At 33.9% G+C, this 18875-nt stretch overlaps 1 protein-coding gene, 1 long non-coding RNA gene and 1 other non-coding gene across 4 annotated transcripts; 2 read left to right on the forward strand and 1 right to left on the reverse strand.

Moving 5' to 3' along the window:
- The first annotated feature begins 2469 nt into the window (after positions 1-2469).
- TRNAL-UAG (transfer RNA leucine (anticodon UAG)) lies at positions 2470-2549 on the forward strand. The gene has a single exon. It is a non-coding gene; the product is annotated as a tRNA-Leu (tRNA).
- A 6630-nt stretch (positions 2550-9179) lies between these two features.
- Positions 9180-16811, forward strand: LOC142222572 (serine protease 7-like). Of its 2 annotated transcripts, none has more exons than XM_075292785.1 (5): positions 9180-9340; positions 9471-9890; positions 15631-15739; positions 15822-16114; positions 16177-16811. In XM_075292785.1, the coding sequence occupies exons 1-5, from the start codon at positions 9256-9258 to the stop codon at positions 16455-16457; spliced, it is 1188 nt and encodes a 395-aa protein (XP_075148900.1). In that variant the 5' UTR covers positions 9180-9255; the 3' UTR covers positions 16458-16811. The 2 variants fall into 2 exon arrangements, with proteins under 2 accessions (XP_075148900.1, XP_075148899.1); XM_075292784.1 differs by having other exon boundaries at positions 9182-9340; positions 9441-9890.
- LOC142222574 (uncharacterized) lies at positions 16781-17242 on the reverse strand. Its single transcript, XR_012718327.1, has 2 exons — positions 17109-17242; positions 16781-16995 (listed from the first exon to the last, which is right to left on the reverse strand). It is a non-coding gene; the product is annotated as an uncharacterized LOC142222574 (long non-coding RNA).
- Positions 17243-18875: the final 1633 nt, after the last annotated feature.

An 18875-nucleotide genomic window follows, 5' to 3' on the forward strand; every position in this document is an offset into this window, starting at 1 on the left:
TTATATATAGCCCCCATATAAACCGATCCCCAGATTTGGCTTGCGGAGCCTCAAAGAGAAGAAAATTTCATCCGATCCGGCTGAAATTTGGTACATGATGTTGGTATATGGTCTCTAACAACCGTGCAAAAATTGGTCCACATCGGTCCATAATTATATATAGCGCCCATATAAACCGATCCCCAGATTTGGGTTGCGGTGCCTCAAAGAGAAACAAATTTCATCCGATCCGCCTGAAATTTGGTACATGATGTTGGTATATGGTCTTTAACTACCATGCAAAAATTGGTCCACATCGGTTCATAATTATATATAGTCCCCATATAAACCGATCCCCAGATTTGGCTTGCGAAGTCTCCAAGAGAAGCAAATTTCATCCAATCTGGTTGTATCGGTTCATAATCATGGTTGCCACTAGAGCCAAAAATAATCTACCAAAATTTTATTTCTATAGAAAATTTTGTCAAAATTTTATTTCTATAGAAAATTTTGTCAAAATTTTATTTCTATAGAAAATTTTGTTAAAATTTTATTCGGTTCATACACGCAGAGAAGGAATATGATCACCTCAAACATGTTTCAAGAGCAAAATGTTATTTTTGTATGGTGACCATGTAACATGTTTGTCACTAAAATGTTATTTTCTCCTCAAATATAACCTGCTTGCCGAAATCAGATACATGATTTCCGAGAAAATAACATGGTTGCGAAAATCATGTTACATGGTCACCACCCAAAAATAACATTTTGCTCTTAAAACATGTTTGAGGTGATCATATTCCTTCTCTGGGTGTAATAAAATTTTCATCATTTTCAAAATTTTATTTCTATAGAAAATTTTGTCAAAATTTTATTTCTATAGAAAATTTTGTTCAAATTTTATTCGGTTCATGATCATGGTTGCCACTCGAGCCAAAAATAATCTACCAAGATTTTATTTCTATAGAAAATTTTGTCAAAAGTTTATTTCTATAGAAAATTGTGTTAAAATTTTATTTCTGTAGAAATTTTTGTCAAAATTTTCTTTCTATAGAAAATTTTGTCAACATTTTTATTTCTATAGAAAATTTTGTGAAAATTTTATTTCTATAGAAAATTTTGTTAAAATTTTATTTCTGTAGAAAATTTTGTCAATATTTTATGTCTACTTTGTCAAACTGAATTATATACGTATTGGATCGATCTTTTTTGATTTGATATATATGTACCACGAATGGACTTACATACAATTTAGAAGATGGTTAGGAAGTTTTAAGATACCTTGCCATCGGCAAGCGTTACCGCAACTTAAGTAATTCGATTGTGGATGGCAGTGTTTAGAAGAAGTTTCTACGCAATCCATGATGGAGGGTACATAAGCTTCGGCCTGGCCGAACTTACGGCCGTATATACTTGTTTTATTGTAAACTTTTTTTAGTTAAAATGTTCTCTTTTTTTAAAAGCGAAAGTTCTCTTTTGAAAATTATCCATATGGAAACCCTAATTCTAGCACAAACAAATAATTTTTTTTTAATGAAAATACGTTAAATTTATCGTTAGTTTAAGTACGGACTTTTTTTCAGTGTAAACATTAACTGGGAGTTAAAGCATAACGGAGATATATGAAAATAAAAATATTTAGGAATCTTTAATTCTAATCTATTTGGTCCTTTTTAAAATAATCTTTAATTTTAGTTGGCTCATATTTGAGATTCATGTTTTTTACGTCAACATTTCTGATTCTGAAGGTTATTATTCGAAGGTAGTTCTAAAGGCTTTTCATTTCGATGGTATTTTTTTGGCAATTAAAATTGAAAATGAGTAGATAGAAATTTAATTAAACTTTTATTTTCGTGTTATAAAAATGAAAAATAAACGGAGATACAGAAATTTGAGGATTTAAGCGTGAAAGTTTTTTATACTGAAAACCTGACATGGTTCATATTTCCATGTGTTACTAACAAATATTATTCACAATATCAACATTTTGTCCCAACATCCGAGCCGATTTTTGTTAACTTCTTTTACTTTGTCCTAATAGATATGTTCTTTTACTTTTTCGTCTAAGGTGTTCTTGTATTGTTTTCTGATTTAGTCTGGTTTTCAAATTAATCCTCACTGTTGGACGACATCCAACCCTTAGTATCATGTAAAAGGAGAAAGAAATACCCTCATGGGCTTCTTTGTTGTTCACCACGTTGTTGTCTTTTGTATTTTTATTTCGCCCAGTGTGCCACACCATGCATTTCAAGTACTGGTGGTTGGTTGTTCGAATGAGTATACCGTAATGTATACACACACATACATGCATCCATACACATTGTACTCTAAAACGTGTGTGCTTGCTGTATTAACAGTCCACTGTAGAAATTCTTAGCAAGGCAAATAAAACACACCCCAGTAATATGATCTCATGATCAAGAGTTGTTGTTGTTTAACCACTGCGCATGGTGTGTGTTGAAAAAGACTTTGTGACACAGCACAGATGTGGGCAGCGTGGCCGAGTGGTCTAAGGCGCTGGTTTTAGGCACCAGTCCGAAAGGGCGTGGGTTCGAATCCCACCGCTGTCAAATTTTTTTCTTATTTTTTACTTTTATTCTCAATTTATTTTATTTTTTATATTAATTATATTATTTTTATTATAATAATAGGCTTTTACTAGGTCTGGTAAATTAAATTCTTTTTTGTATTTCAATAACCTTTAACTAGACCATACCATTTTAAATTTTGGAATTGGTTACAAAATGTTCCCCCAGCTTGAGTAAACCGCAACTAACTTTCATTGGGTTGGGAAAAATTTCTTAAAAATATAAAAAATGACATAAAATTAAATGTTTTTGAATTGAATAATTGAAATAATTTTTTTTTGTTTTGTGTAAGACTGATTCTTATGAAAAATTTTCTGTCATATTAGTTATGATTCATTTTGCTCCCATGATATTGATGACCTATCCAATCGACCGACAAACCCAAAAATATGGAAAAGGTTGAGGAATATTTTCCGAAATCTGACGAATGTTGTGCATTGCGTTTGAAAGACATATTTTATGGTGGCATCGAAACTAATTTCGGAGAATTTCCCCCAGGAAAAACTGAATAATTACACTGAAAAATCATAATCTTTTATATTAGGTCAATATTTACCTACATTTTAGGACACGCAATTTACACCATATTAAGGTAAAATTTCTTTAAAATAATGAAATTTTAATTAAAAGAAACTTCATAATAGTTGCTTTAAAATATGTTACCTTTAAATTAGGATAGGAAATCTGTGTCCCTCCGTTACAGTTTTGTATCTTTGAAGTACAGGCAATTTTCCTTAAAGTAAGGAAAAAACAGGGTTTGTTTAAAGGGATATACCCATATTAATAATAACACTAGTTTACACTCAAAATGTACACTTGATTAAAATCAACTTTTCTTATGTATTTTGAGCTGCTGATTTCGAAAAAAAATGTTTAAATATTTTTTATGGAACAGTTTTTGAGATATCCCGTTATTTTTAAAATTTCGCTCTGTTTTTCACTAAACACAATATATCTCGAGTTAGAAATACATAATACATAATATTTTGAGCTGCTGAATTCGAAACAAATTTTTTGATTTTCATCAAGTGTACTCGTACATGAATTATTTTTGTAAACTAGTGTAATTTACTGACAGTTTATCGAAGGAATTTTTGTGGCAATATTAGGCTTAAAGTGTACGTTAACTTTTATGAATTTGGGGAATAATCTTTAAATTCTGATCTATTGAATAATCTGACACTTATTTGAAGGATTGTGCATTTTTCGGCTAAAAGTTGGTTCTTGAATTTTATTTATTTTTTAATATGCACAAAAAAAGTTAAACTGGAAAGAGCCAAGGAGTTACGTTGCTTGCACGGAAGTGCCCACACAGAAAAACAATTTTCTGATTCAATCACGAAATTAATTGATCGAATTAATTTTTTAATTGAAATGTCTTTAATCACAAAAATGGTAGGGATGAATATCACAGTTTTAATTGGGCAAAAAAATATACTTGATTAAAAAAGTAATTGATTTCATTAGCAAATTTCAATTAGTTTTATTATGAAATCAATCAAAAATTTAATTAATGTGGCAACACTGGTTATGATTCATTTTGCCCCATGATATTGATGACCTATCCAATCGACCGACAAACCTAAAAATATGGAAAAGGTTGAGGAATATTTTCAGAAATCTGACGAATGTTGTGCATTGCGGTTGAAAGACATATTTTATGGTGGCATCGAAACTAATTTCGGTGAATTTCCCCCAGGAAAAACTGAACAATTACACTGAATTTTATTTATTTTTTAATATGCACAAAAAAAGTGAAACTGGAAAGAGCCAAGGAGTTACGTTGCTTGCACGGAAGTGCCCACACAGAAAAACAATTTTCTGATTCAATCACGAAATTAATTGATCCAATTAATTTTTTAATTGAAATCTCTTCAACACACAGAAAAAAAAAATTCTGATTACATCACGAAATTAATTGATCGAATTAATTTTTTAATTGAAATGCCTTCAAACACAATTGGGCAAAAAAGATACCTTCAATTATTTTATTTTATGAAATCAATTAAAAGTTTAATTAATGTTCATTACAAACCTCAATTAATTTTTTAATTAAAAACGTAAATATTTTCAATTAATTTCTTAACTGACTTTGTGTTATTAGTTTGATTAAAAAGTTAATTGTATCAACAATTGATACAATTAACTTTTTAATGAAATATTTTTAATTGAAAATTTAAAATATTTCAATCATAAAAGAGTTAATTGTATCAATTAATTTATTAATTGAAAACAACTTTAAAACTCAATCAACTTTTTAAGTGGAAATGTTTTGGCGATATTTTTTTCTGTGTAATGGCAGATAATGTAGAAAAATTTGATGTCAGAGCTAGGGTTAATAGATTTTTATACCCTCCACCATAGGATGGGGGTATATTAACTTTGTCATTCCGTTTGTAACACATCGAAATATTGCTCTAAGACCCCATAAGTAGTTGTTATTGATGTAGGTCGGATGGTATTGCAAATGGGCCATAGCGGTCCACTTTTACGTATATCCCCCATATAAACGGACCCCCAAATTTGGCTTGCGATTGCTCAAAGAGAAGCAAATTTCATTCGATCCAGCTAAAATTTGGCACATGGTGTTAGTATATGGTCTCTTCTAACCATGCAAAAATTGGTCCACATCGGTCAATAATTATATATAGCCCCCATATAAACTGATCCCCCGATTTGGTTTGCGGAGCCTCTAAGAGAAGCAAATTTCATCCGATCCGGCTGAAATTTGGTAAATGGTGTTGGTATATGGTCTCTAACAACCATGCAAAAATTGGTCCACATCGGTCAATAATTATATATAGGCCACATATAAACCGATCCCCCGATTGGGCTTGCGGAGCCTCTAAGAGAAGCAAATTTCATCCGATCCGGCTGAAATTTGGTACATGGTATATGGTGACTAACAACCATGCAAAAATTGGTTCACATCTGTTCATAATTATATATAGCCCCCATATAAACGGACCCCCAAATTTGGCTTGCCGATCCTCTAAGAGAAGCAAATTTCATCCGATCCGGCTGAAATTTGGTACATGGTGTTGGTATATGGTCTCTAACAACCATGCAAAAATTGGTCCTCATCGGTCCATAATTATATATAGCTCCCATATAAACCAATCCCCCGATTTGGTTTGCGGAGCCTCTAAGAGAAGCAAATTTCATCCGATCCGGCTGAAATGTGGTATATGGTGTTAGTATATGGTCTCTAATGACCATGCAAAAATTGGTCCATATCGATTCATAATTATATATAGCCCCCACATAAACCGATCCCCACATTTGTCCGATTCGGTTGAAATTTGGTACGTGATGTTAGTATATGGTATCCAACAAACATGCAGGAATTGGCTCATATCGTGGTGGTAGTATATGATATTTAACAACCATGCCAAAAGTGGTCCATATCAGTCCATAATCATATATAGCCCCCATAAGTACCGATCCCGACATTTGGTTTTGGAGCCACTAGGAGGAGCAAATTTCATCCGAGTCAGTTGAAATTTGGTACATTGTGCTAGTAAAGGGTGATTCGGTCAAAATTTGGTCAAGGGAAAACGCGTGTAAATCGGTGAAATCGTTTATTTAAAAAATCAAATTAAATTTCTTTTTCAAGTTCAATTAGTATAAAATTTAGGAAAAATATTCAGTTAGGCTTTCGCTTTTCCAAATCCGAATTGCCGGGCCTCACGCTTGACACCTGCCATCAGATTTTGTACAGCCACCTTGTCCACCTTCTTCGCCGCAGAAAGCCAGTTTACCTTGAACTGCTGCTCGTCCTTAGCAGTTTTTTTGGTATACTTTAGGTTCCGCTTGACAATAGCCCAGTATTTCTCAATTGGACGGAGCTCTGGGGTGTTGGGAGGGTTTTTGTCCTTGGGAACCACCTGCACGTTGTTGGCGGCGTACCACTCCATGGCCTTTTTACCGTAATGGCAAGATGCCAAATCCGGCCAAAACAGTACGGAACAACCGTGTTTCTTCAGGAAAGGCAGCAGACGTTTATTCAAACACTCTTTCACGTAAATTTCTTGGTTGACAGCCCCGGAAGTTATGAAAATGCTGCTTTTCAAGCCACAGGTACAGATGGCTTGCCAAACCAGATATTTCTTTGCGAACTTTGACAGTTTTATGTGCTTGAAAATATCTGCTACCTTTCCCCTTCCTTTTGCCGTATAAAACTCCTGTCCCGGAAGCTGCTTGTAGTCGACTTTGACGTAGGTTTCGTCGTCCATTACCACGCAGTCAAACTTCGTCAGCATCGTCGTGTACAGCCTCCGGGATCGCGCTTTGGCCGTCGTATTTTGTTTATCATCGCGATTTGGAGTCACTACCTTCTTGTAAGTCGATAGTCCGGCTCGTTTTTTGGCTCGATGCACGGTTGTAGACGATACACTTATTTGCGGCATATCGGTGAGAGAGTTTAGGGTTTCGCTTGAAACTACCGGCAACTCTCTTTGTCGTCTCAGCGGCTTCCGGTTTTCGATTTTCCCCCGATCCAGACTTCCTGGCTGTCGACAAACGTTCCACAAACACTTTAATTACATTTGATACGGTTGATTTGGCAACTTTTAGCGATTTTGCCAGTTTTGCGTACGAGTAGCTCGGATTTTCGCGATGCGCGAGCAAAATTTTGATACGCTGCTCTTCTTGCTTGGACGGCATTTTGACAACTGAAGAGTGAATTCGAAAATCAAAATAGGAGCAACATTCTACACACACACACACACACACCTTCAAAATGAGGGGTGTTCAGGTTTTTTAAATGCAAAATTGAAACAAATACGTCAAGTTTATATTGAACAAATTTTGACCGTATCAGCCTTTATATGGCCGTTAACAACCATGACTAACTAGGTCCATATCTGTCTATAGTTATATATAGCCCTCAGATAAATCGATCACCCCAATCACACAAAAATTGGTCCATATCAAGTTCATAATTGTATATAGCCCCCACATAAGCGCCCACCATATTTAAATTCTGCCTCTCGACGTACCGTGCAAAAGTCCATATCTATTCGTAATTATTTGTATACTTACCTTTCCATACCTTTTTTGTCTAATATATACCACGTATGGGCTAACTCACAATTTATAAAACGATGTTAAGAAGTTTTAAGATACCCCAAACTAGAGGTGTGCGCGTGACACGAAATTCTCGTGACACGCGTGATTCACGCAAGAATCACGTGTGTCGTGAACAAAATCCAAAGCAAGTCTCGTGAATGTGCGTGAATGGGACTAAAATAAATATGTCGTGCGTGAGCGTGCGTGAGAAATAAAATCGGTTCGTGAATGTGCGTGAATAAAATTTCTGCAAAATCACGCTCACGAAAAAATTAAGATTTAATTCATATTCGTATTTTAACTGAAATTAATTTAGCTCTCGAACTATATTTTAGTTTTGAAGTTTGTTACCTTTGCAGATTTCCGTTTGGAAAATGTCGTGAGGTTCGTGAATCACGGGAATTGTCGTGAATCGTGCGTGAACGTGAGTCTTTAAAAGTAGTTCGTGCGTGAGCGTGCGTGAGTACTGGTTTTCATTTCGTGAATGTGCGTGAGTGGGATTGGCTACAACACGTATCGTGCGTGAGCGTGCGTGAATAAACATTTTGTTTCGTGAATGTGCGTGAGTGTGAGTGAAATTTCAGTCACGCGCACACCTCTAGCCCAAACCCAATTAATTCGATTGTGAATGACAGTCTTTCGTATAAGTTTATACGCAATCCATGGTGGAGGGTACATAAGATTCGGCTTGGCCGAACTTACGGCCGTATATCAGGGATGGAAAATGCAGTACTATAGTACTTTTTTCAATACTTTTTCACCCCGGTCAGTACCGTAGTACCCCCGCGAATGATTAAGTACCTTTTGTGTAGACATTTTTGAGTCGATATCAGATTTATGGTACAATATCTTTGACAAAATATTTTAATATTTTGAGAAAGTCTTTATCAACCTTATTTGCTAATAGTCTTTTACAAATATGGCAAAACAGACATGTTCATGTGGGAAGGAAATCTCGATTTTGTAAAAGACGTAGTCAAAAACAGGATTTTATTGATCTTCAAGAATGTTTTAGTCGAAAAAAGAATGCGATTCTATATTATCGATTTTTTATTTCGGTAGAAAATGTTGTCAATTTTATTTCAATTGAAAATTTTGTAAAAATTTTATTTCTATAGAAAATTTTTGCAAAATTTTATTTCTATAGAAAATTTTGTCAAAATTTTATTTATATAGAAAATTTTGTCAAAATATTATTTATATAGAAAATTTTGTCAAAATTTTATTTTCTTTAAAATTAAGTCTCTTGACAATAATTTTCCAGTAAAATTTTTGTAAAAAGTACCTTTCCGATCAAAAAATACCTTTTTTGTACTTTCTTAAAAATTGTATTTTCCATCCCTGCCGTATATACTTGTTTTTTCTTGGAATTGCTATCAATACTCTTTCACAAGATGCACAAAAAAAGTTCATTCCACGTAGCTGGATTCACAATGTGGTGTGTATATTTATAAATTATGGATGGCTCAAGAGAATTGAGAAAATCATTATAGAGAAATAGAAACTATAAAAATAAAACTGAAATTTAGAAATTGTTAAGATTATTTCAGTCTTGATAGTAATCTCATTGAAAGTGAATTAAATAATATTCGCCGGTGGTATTGGAACATAAGAAAACATGAAACAATTCAATTTGTATTTCTTTATATTTATATTAAATTTAGTGCTTAAGATTTGTGGAGGACAGACATTTACTAATAAAGGTAGAGTTTGGTGTTATTTATTACAAAAATAATTAATTAATAAAATAATTATATGAAATTTAAAAAATATATATATTTTCTATATATAAACATCAACCAGGCGATAACACAAGAATTATATTTCCTTCAGATTCCGAGAAAACTCAAAGACCTGGATTTGATTTAATCGCATTAATTTTAAATTCCAATAAAACTTCTTCCTCACAACAAGTTGAAGTTGATGGTGATAAACAAGAGAAACAAACTCTGAGTCAGAGTAGAAATGTTTCTTATCAAATACCGATAGCCACGCGATTTACAAATATTTACAGTCGGCATATTGGATTTGATAAATTTGCCTCAAGTTTAAACGACAGTCATAATCCGACGACAGATTTTATTAACACACGTTACGGAATCGATAATTTTAAAAATCTTAAACCTAAGGTGTTAGCATTATTTCCAAAACCTCCAGATTGTGGACCCGTGACTGTGGGTGAAAAAATCCATGGCGGTGTAGAAGCTGAACTGGGACAATTTCCGTGGTTGGCCAATTTGGAATATAGAAATGGTGAGTATTTATTTTTTATATAAATATACTATAAAACAGCATCCCGATTGGAAATATAGGTTTCATATATTTAATAATTAATGGCGATTTCGATTGGGAAAAAAGGTGCAACATTCTCGAAATTGATTGCCAATTATGAAGAACACTGCCATAGATTTTGGATCATGTATCCTTCACAATATTATGAATTAATAATAACTTTGGATATACACTATCACACTCAAAAAAAAGTGAACTATCTATTTCACTAAAGCCAATTTAACTTTATTTTAGTTCATGGAATTATTATGTTTGGAGAAATTGTCCTTTACTCCAATAATTTTTTGCGTACGACAGTTAAATGAACTAAAAAACAGGAAAAAATTATACAGGAATTAAGCATAAAGATTTACTAAATTCGTATTTCTCACAAAATAGTTCATTATTTCTTTAAGTTTGTAAATTTTACTACAAATGCGTACATCATGAACTTCATATATCACTAAAGACATTCTTGCAATTTTGAACTCCAATTTTTTCCTTCAAGCTACAAAATTTTCTTTAACAAGTGAAAAAAATTAATTATGTCTAATAAATTTTCTTGAATTTGTCGAAAAATATTTACTTATTTTTGTGATATCGGCGTGATGTCAGCGTTTGTAGTACTGTTTAGTAAAAATTTTCTAAATATTTTAAAAATTTTCTAAAATTAACCAAAAGTATTCTTCCTGGTGGGTTCACTGTTTTTTCAGTGCATTTGAGTGAAAATGTATTGAGGGGAAAAAGTAGTGTAACACCAGGGCAACATATTTTCTGCGAAACGAAAAAGCCTTAAAAAATCGTATGTTATCTTCAACATCTTTCACTGTAACAAGTTAAATATTCCTTACATATTTGGTGTCACAATTTTACGCCCACACGGACAAAAAAGACTGTTTTTCAAACGTTTGGGTGTAAAAATACAATGCACTCGCGGTAACGTGAACTAACAGGTTGGCTGATAAGTCCCCGGTCTAACAAAGAAAAACAAATTTGTTTGTAAAAATTCGTTTTTATTATTCAACATAGTTCCCTTCAAGAGCGATACAACGATTATAACGACCTTCCAATTTTTTGATACCATTTTGGTAGTACTCCTTCGATGTTGCCTCAAATTAGGCCTCAGTTTCGGCGATCATCTCTTCATTGCAGGCAAATTTTTTCCCTGCGAGCATCCTTTTTGAGGTCTGAGAACAAGAAAAAGTCGCTGGGGGCCAGATCTGGAGAATACGTTGGGTGGGGAAGCAATTCGAAGCCCAATTCATGAATTTTTGTTATCGTTCTCAATGACTTGTGGCACGGTGCGTTGTCTTGGTGGAACAACACTTTTTTCTTCTTCATATGGGGCAGTTTTGGCGCGATTTCGACCTTCAAACGATCCAATAACGCCATATAATAGTCACTGTTGATGGTTATTCACTTCTCACGATAATCGATAAAAATTATTCCATGCGCATCCCAAAAAACAGCGGCCATTACTATGCCAGCGGACTTTTGAGTCTTTCCACGCTTCGGAGACGGTTCACCGGTCGCTGTCCACTCAGCCGACTGTCGATTGGACTCAGGAGTGTAGTGATGGAGCCATGTTTCATCCATGGTCACATATCGAGGGAAAAACTCGGGTGTATTACGAGTTAACAGCTGCAAACATTGTTGTTTTTGGTCAAATGTAAGCTCGCGCGGCACCCATTTTGCACAGAGCTTCCGCATATCCAAATATTGATGAATGATATGACCAACACGTTCCTGTGATATCTTTAAGGCCTCTGCTATCTCGATCAACTTCATTTTACGATCATTCAAAATCATTTTGTGGATTTTTTTGATGTTTTCGTCGGTAACCACCTCTTTCGGGCGTCCATCCGGAAACTCATTATCAAGCCAAGTTTTTGCTTCCACCGTATTTTTTCCCTTCAGAAAACAGTATTTTATCAAAACACGAAATTTCTTTTTTTCCATTTTTTCACAATAACAAAAGTTGCTTCACAAAAGACGCTCTATCTCACAAACTAATTGACTTACAGACGTCAAATTTTGACACGAATCATTTGAAGGTTGGTACTATATAAAAATAATATGCATTTATTACTAGCGACGCCATCTATGTGTCAGACCGGGGACTTATCAGCCAACCTGTTAATTAAAACCTAGAACTTCAGCGAACTTCAGCGAATTTCAGAACAAAACATTGCCATATTCGGGAATTTTATTTGTTCCAGCGTGATAGTCTTTTATTTTTGTTATTAGTAATATTAAAAACTTAATTTAATTTCATGAAGAAATTAAAAAACAAAGAGATCGGGAAAATATCATTGGGTATGAAATTATAAAGCAATTTAAATTAATAATTAACTTTCACGAAAAAAGACAAACTAGATGACTAAAAAATACCGTAAGTGTATATGACAGTGTGAATCTACCTTTAACGTCAAATTTCATGAATTTCAGCGTTACGGAGTAGTCAGTGTAAGAAAAATCGTGTTTACGTTATGCGGTGTTCACGTTACCGCGAGCGCACTGTATGTTTGGAGCTCAAATTTTAAGAACATTATTTGTAAGCATATAACGTTCATAAACTAGCATAACATGGTTGTGGCATATATGTTAATATGTTAGAACATATAGTGTTTGGGACATAACATTTTTATACCCTCCACCATAGGATGGGGGGTAAATAAACTTTCTCATTCCGTTTGTAACACATCGAAATATTGCTCTAAGACCCCATAAAGTATATATATTCTCGGTCGTGGTGAAATTCTGAGTCGATCTAAGCATGTCCGTCCGTCTGTCTGTTGAAATCACGCTAACTTCCGAAGAAATAAGCTATCGACTTGAAACTTGGCACAAGTAGTTGTTATTGATGTAGGTCGGATGGTATTGCAAATAGACCATATCGGTCCACTTTTACGTATAGCCCCCATATAAAGGGACCCTCAGGTTTGGATTGCGGTGCCTCAAACAGAAGCAAATGTCATCCGATCTGGCTGAAATTTGGTATATGGTGATGGTATATGGTCTCTAACAACCATGCAAAAATTGGTCCACATCGGTCCATAGTTATATATAGCCCCCATATAAACCGATCCCCAGATTTGGCTTGCGGTGCCTCAAACAGAAGCAAATTTCATCCGATCTTGCTGAAATTTGGTACATGGTGTTGGTATAGGGTCTCTAACAACCATGCAAAAATTGGTCCACATCGGTCCATGATTATATATAGCCCCCATATAAACCGATCTTCAGATTTGGCTTGCGGACCCTCAAAGAGAAGCAAATTTCATCCGATCCGGCTGAAATTTGGTACATGGTGTTGGTATATGGTCTCTAACAACCATGCAAAAATTGGTCCACATCGGACCATAATTATATATAGCCCCCATATAAACCGATCCCCAGATTTGGCTTGCGGACCCTCAAAGAGAAGCAAATTTCATCCGATCCGGCTGAAATTTGGTACATGGTGTTGGTATATGGTCTCTAACAACCATGCAAAAATTGGTCCACATCGGTCCATGATTATATATAGCCCCCATATAAACCGATCTTCAGATTTGGCTTGCGGACCCTCAAAGAGAAGCAAATTTCATCCGATCCGGCTGAAATTTGGAACATGGTGTTGGTATATGGTCTCTAACAATCATGCAAAAATTGGTCGACATCGGACCATAATTATATATAGCCCCCATATAAACCGATCCCCAGATTTGGCTTGCGGACCATCAAAGAGAAGCAAATTTCATCCGATCCGGCTGAAATTTGGTACATGGTGTTGGTATATGGTCTCTAACAACCATGCAAAAATTGGTCCACATCGGATCATAATTATATATAGCCCCCATATAAACCGATCCCCAGATTTGGCTTGCGGAGCCTCAAAGAGAAGCAAATTTCATCCGATCCGGTTTAAATTTGGAACATGGTGTTGGTATATTGTCTCTAACAACCGTTCCAGAATTGGTCCATATCGGTACATAATTATATATAGCCCCCATATAAACCATTCTCCAGATTTGACCTCCGAAGCCTCGTGGAGGGGCAAAATTCACCCGATCCGGTTCAATTCGATTGAGGATTGCAGTGTTTAGAAGAAGTTTCTACACAATCCATGGTGCAGGGTATATATACTTGTTTTTAATATAATATGTGTGGATGCAAACATATATACCTTTAGAAATTGCCTATAAACATATATGTGTTTAGAAAGAGAGAGGGTGTCTTAATTGGCATTGAATTGCCAATTTTACAATAAAAATATAAAACCCGTGTACCGGTTGTTGGGGCCTTGAAATCAGTGGTTTTACTGGTCCGTAAAGGGGATTTTAACGAAAACCGACAATGGGTATAAATTTAGTTGTTTTTTTTCTATAGAAATAAAATTTTAACAGTATTTTTTTAAGAAAAAAAATTGATAAAATTGTCTATAGAAATGCAATTTTGATCAAATTTTCTATAAAAATAAAATTTAGGCAAATTTTCTATAGAAATAAAATTGTGATAAAATAAAATTTTGACAAAAGTTTCTTAGAAATAAAATTTTGAAAAAATGTCTATAGAAATTAAATTTTGACAAAATTTTCTATAGAAGTAAAATGTTGACAAAACTTTCTATAGAAATTAAATATTGACAAAATTTACTATAGAAATAAAATGTTCACAAAAATTTTAGTAGAAATAAAATTTTGATAAAATTTTCTATAGAAATGAAATTTTGACAAAATTTTCTATAGATATAAAATTTTGATCAACTTTTCTATAGAAATAAAATTTAAACAAAATTTTCTATAGAAAAACAATTTTGACAATATTTTTTATACGAATGAAATTTTGCTAAAATTTGCTACTGAAAAAAAAAGAAATAAAATTTTGTCAAATTTTTATTTCATAAAAAAATTTTGAAATAAAATTTTGTAAAAAGTTTCTAAGAAAGAAATTTTTGTCAAAATTTTTCTATAGAAAAGAAAATTTTGAACAACTTTATTTAACGTTAACAAAAAAAAAAAAAACTATAAAAATAAAATTTTGACTAAATTGTCTATAAAGTCAATCTATTTAAAAATTTTAATTTTCGTTTTAGGGCACTATAAAGTCTTTTTCCCCCTTTTTGGTAGAAGTAGTAATTTTCAGTTTGGGTGTATAATATTATTATTAAAGGGATATTATACACCCAAATTAATTGTCGCTATTATATAAAATAATAAATAAACTTTTAAAATAAGATAATAAAGCATTTCTTTCGAAGAAACGTTTTTTTTTATAATAACCACAAAAATTTTATCACATTTTGAGATTTCCACAAACCGTTGTTAAAACCAGGAAATTTTAATGCACCGTTGTGCTTTTTAACTGCAGTTCACGAAACTACATCATCTTATAGAAGAAAAAATGAACTAAAAGTAAAGAAGAAAATCATTGGCGCCAAATCATGACCATTTTAACCATACAGTAGTTCATTTTTATTAATTTTGGGAATCGTACCAAAATTTTCGTTTGTTTTAGTTCATATTGAAATTATGTGTACGGTCATTGAATTTTATACTCACGTTTAGTTCATAAAATTTTTGAGACATACTTAAAAAAAGTAAGATTTCATTAAGCTGTGGAAAATTTCAATAAAAATAACAAAATTTAACTACTAGCAAATAAATTTTTTCCAATAAAAATGAGTTAAATTTAGCGTTAGTTTAACTACGGAAATTTTTTTCTGTGTGTTGTATTTTAGAAGAGGGATATTTGGAAATCGGATGTTCTGGAAATATACTCAACCATAGATATGTGGTGACAGCAGCTCATTGTGTTAAGGGACTGATTGAAGAACTTCTAGGACACTTGTAAGTTTAAGTTTTAATTTTTAACGTTTACACTTTCAAATTTTATTTAAATTTATTTGCTATGCAATTATTGTTTTAACAGAGAATCCCTAAGAGTTGGTGATCACAATACAGCCTTGGATAAAGATTGTGACGATACGGGTTGTAATGATCCCTACGAACGCTTTACAATCGTCGAACGTTTTGTCCATGAACAGTATCGGGAAACCAAAAAGCGAAGACTTTTTAATGATATAGCTCTGTTGAAAACGGATCGAAATATTACGTACTCCTTTTCGGTGGCTCCGATTTGTTTGCCAGCTGTCATGGGTTCAATGCCACCACTTACAACGGGTGCCACATTAACTGTTGGCGGTTGGGGTAATAATGGAACAAGTTGGTATCTCTACAAACATCCCCCAAAAAATGTTCATATTTCATTGATAAGTTAATTTCAGGTGTATATACAGATGAGAAACGAATAGTGGATGTGCCCTATGTGGAAAATCTCCAGTGTGCATTTCGTTTACAAGACTCACAGATTTGTGCCGGTGGTGAGACTGGCAAGGATAGCTGTACTGGTGATTCTGGGGGTTCGTTAGCTCGTCGCAATGCCACAGCATGGGTATTGGAGGGTATCGTGTCATTTGGACGTGAATGTGGTACCTCCAAGCATGCCATATATACCAGAGTGAGAGATTTTATTCCTTGGATTTTGGAGAAAGTCGTAGAACCGTAAGCTGTTACTTAGTTCATCTAAATGTGCTATACATACACCACAAAAAAGTTTACTATTATTTACGAAAAATGAACTAAACTATAGTAAGAATGACCATGATTTGGCGCCAAAGATTTTTTTTTTCGTCTAGATAAGTTTACGATTTTCTTATAAATCGTATTTTAGTTCATTTTCACTACGCTGTGGGATGAATGTACATAAACTCATTCAAAATATTTCTGTTATTTATTATTAAATAGACTATTTGTCAGTATACTTTGCAACAAAGTAGAGAAATTAAGTAGAGAATTAAGGTACAACAAACCTGTATACAACTAAGACAATTTTTGTACAATAAAAATCAAATTTCTGTAAGCACCAGTACTTTATTTCAAAAACTTATTACTATATAATAATAGAAATGTTTTTACTCATTACATGTTGGATTTACCTACTTACTGGAAGTTAGTAATTGCTTCTTATTATGAGTATTCTCCAAAGTAGAACTAAGACTTCTAAATATTTTTATTATGGTTTCCATACACTGGCCAGGTTCCATCTATAACAAGAATATTTGGCATTAGTTACTATGCTATTTTTTAAAACATTCACTTCTCAAGTTCTTAAATGCTTAATAAAATAAATGTATTTTTATTAATAAACACAAATTACCTCACATAATAAGAAGTATAATTTTTTCCAAACATTTGAATTTTACTTTAATATTGAAGCACTTCAATAAAAACCACGACTTCACTCCATAAATGCATCAATAGAACTGAATGAAGCGAATTAAGTCATACCTCTTGTAGTGAAAAACAAAAGAAACAAGAAAAATAACTCCACACACACACAAACTCAATCCTTTTCTGATCTCACTATTGTAACAGTTATCAATCACCAAAAACAAGTATATACGGCCGTAAGTTCGGCCAGGCCGAATCTTATGTACCCTCCACCATGGATTGCGTAGAAACTTCTACGAAAGACTGTCATCCACAATCGAATTACTTGCGTTGTGGTAATACTTACCGATGGCAAGGTATCTTAAAACTTCTTAACATCGTTTTCTAAATTGTGAGTTAGTCCATACGTGGTATATATTAGACAAAAAAGGTATATATAGGGAAGTCTACAAATAATTACGAATCGATATGGACTTTTGCACGGTACTTTGAGAGCCAGAATTGAAATATGGGGGTCGCTTATATGGGGGCTATATACAATTTTGAACTTGATATGGACCAATTTTTGTGTGATTGGTGATCGATTTTTCTGAGGGCTATATATAACTATAGACCGATATGGACCTAGTTAGGCATGGTTGTTAACGGCCATATACTAGCACAATGTGCCAAATTTCAACTGACTCGGATGAAATTTGCTCCTCCAAGGGGCTCCAAAATCAAATTTCGGGATCTGTTTATATATAAATACCTGCATGGTTGTTAGATACCATATACTAACACCACGTACTAAATTTCAATCAGATTGGATGAATTTTGCTTCCCCAAAAGGCATCGGAGGTCAAATCTAGGGATCGGTTTGTATGGGGGCCATATATAATTATGTACCGATATGGACCAATTCCTGCATGGTTGTTAGAGACCATATACTAACATCACGTACCAAATTTCAACCGAATCGGATAAATTTTGCTCTTCCAAGGGGCTCCGGAGGTCAAATCTGGGGATCGGTTTATATGGGGGCCATATATAATTATGGACCTATTTCGACCAATTTTTGCATGGGTATTTGAGGCCATATATTAACACCACGTACCAAATATCAACTGAATCAGATGAATTTTGCTCTTCCAAGAGGCTCGGGAGGTCAAATCTGGGGATCGGTTTATATTGGGGCTATATATAATTATGGACCGATATGGACCAAATCGTGCGTGGTTGGTAGAGACCATATACTAACATCACGTACCAAATTTCAACCGAATCGGATGATTTTTGCTCCTCCAAGGGACTCGGGAGGTCAAATTTGGGGATCGGCATGGTTGTTAGAGACCATATAAATACCAACACCATGTACCAAATTTCAGCAAGATCGGATGAAATTTGCTTCTGTTTGAGGCAGCGCAAGCCAAATCTGGGGATCGGTTTATATGGGGGCTATATATAATTATTCACCGATGTGAACCAATTTTTGCATGGTTATTAGAGACCATATACTAACACCATGTACCAAATTTTAGCCGGATCGAATGATATTTGCTTCTCAAAAAGGCTTCGCAAGCCAAATCGGGTGGATCGGTTCATATGGTGGCTATATATAATTATGGACCGATGTGGACCAATTTTTGCATGGTTGTTAGAGATCATACGCTGACACCATGTACCAAATTTCAGCCGGTTCGGATACGTAAAAGTACGTAAAAGTGGACCGATATGGCCCATTTGCAATACCATCCGACCTACATCAATAACA

Source organism: Haematobia irritans, chromosome 1, assembly GCF_050003625.1.
Source record: "Haematobia irritans isolate KBUSLIRL chromosome 1, ASM5000362v1, whole genome shotgun sequence".
In the NCBI taxonomy this organism is placed as follows: Eukaryota; Metazoa; Arthropoda; class Insecta; order Diptera; family Muscidae; genus Haematobia; species Haematobia irritans.

Bases quoted from the DNA above. Each gene is read 5' to 3' on its own strand.
- LOC142222572 (XM_075292784.1), top strand. From the start codon at position 9,256: ATGAAACAATTCAATTTGTATTTCTTTATATTTATATTAAATTTAGTG. The intron at 9,341-9,440 runs GTAGAGTTTGGT...AACATCAACCAG, and splicing joins ACAGACATTTACTAATAAAG to GCGATAACACAAGAATTATA. The intron at 16,115-16,176 runs GTTGGTATCTCT...AGTTAATTTCAG, and splicing joins TTGGGGTAATAATGGAACAA to GTGTATATACAGATGAGAAA.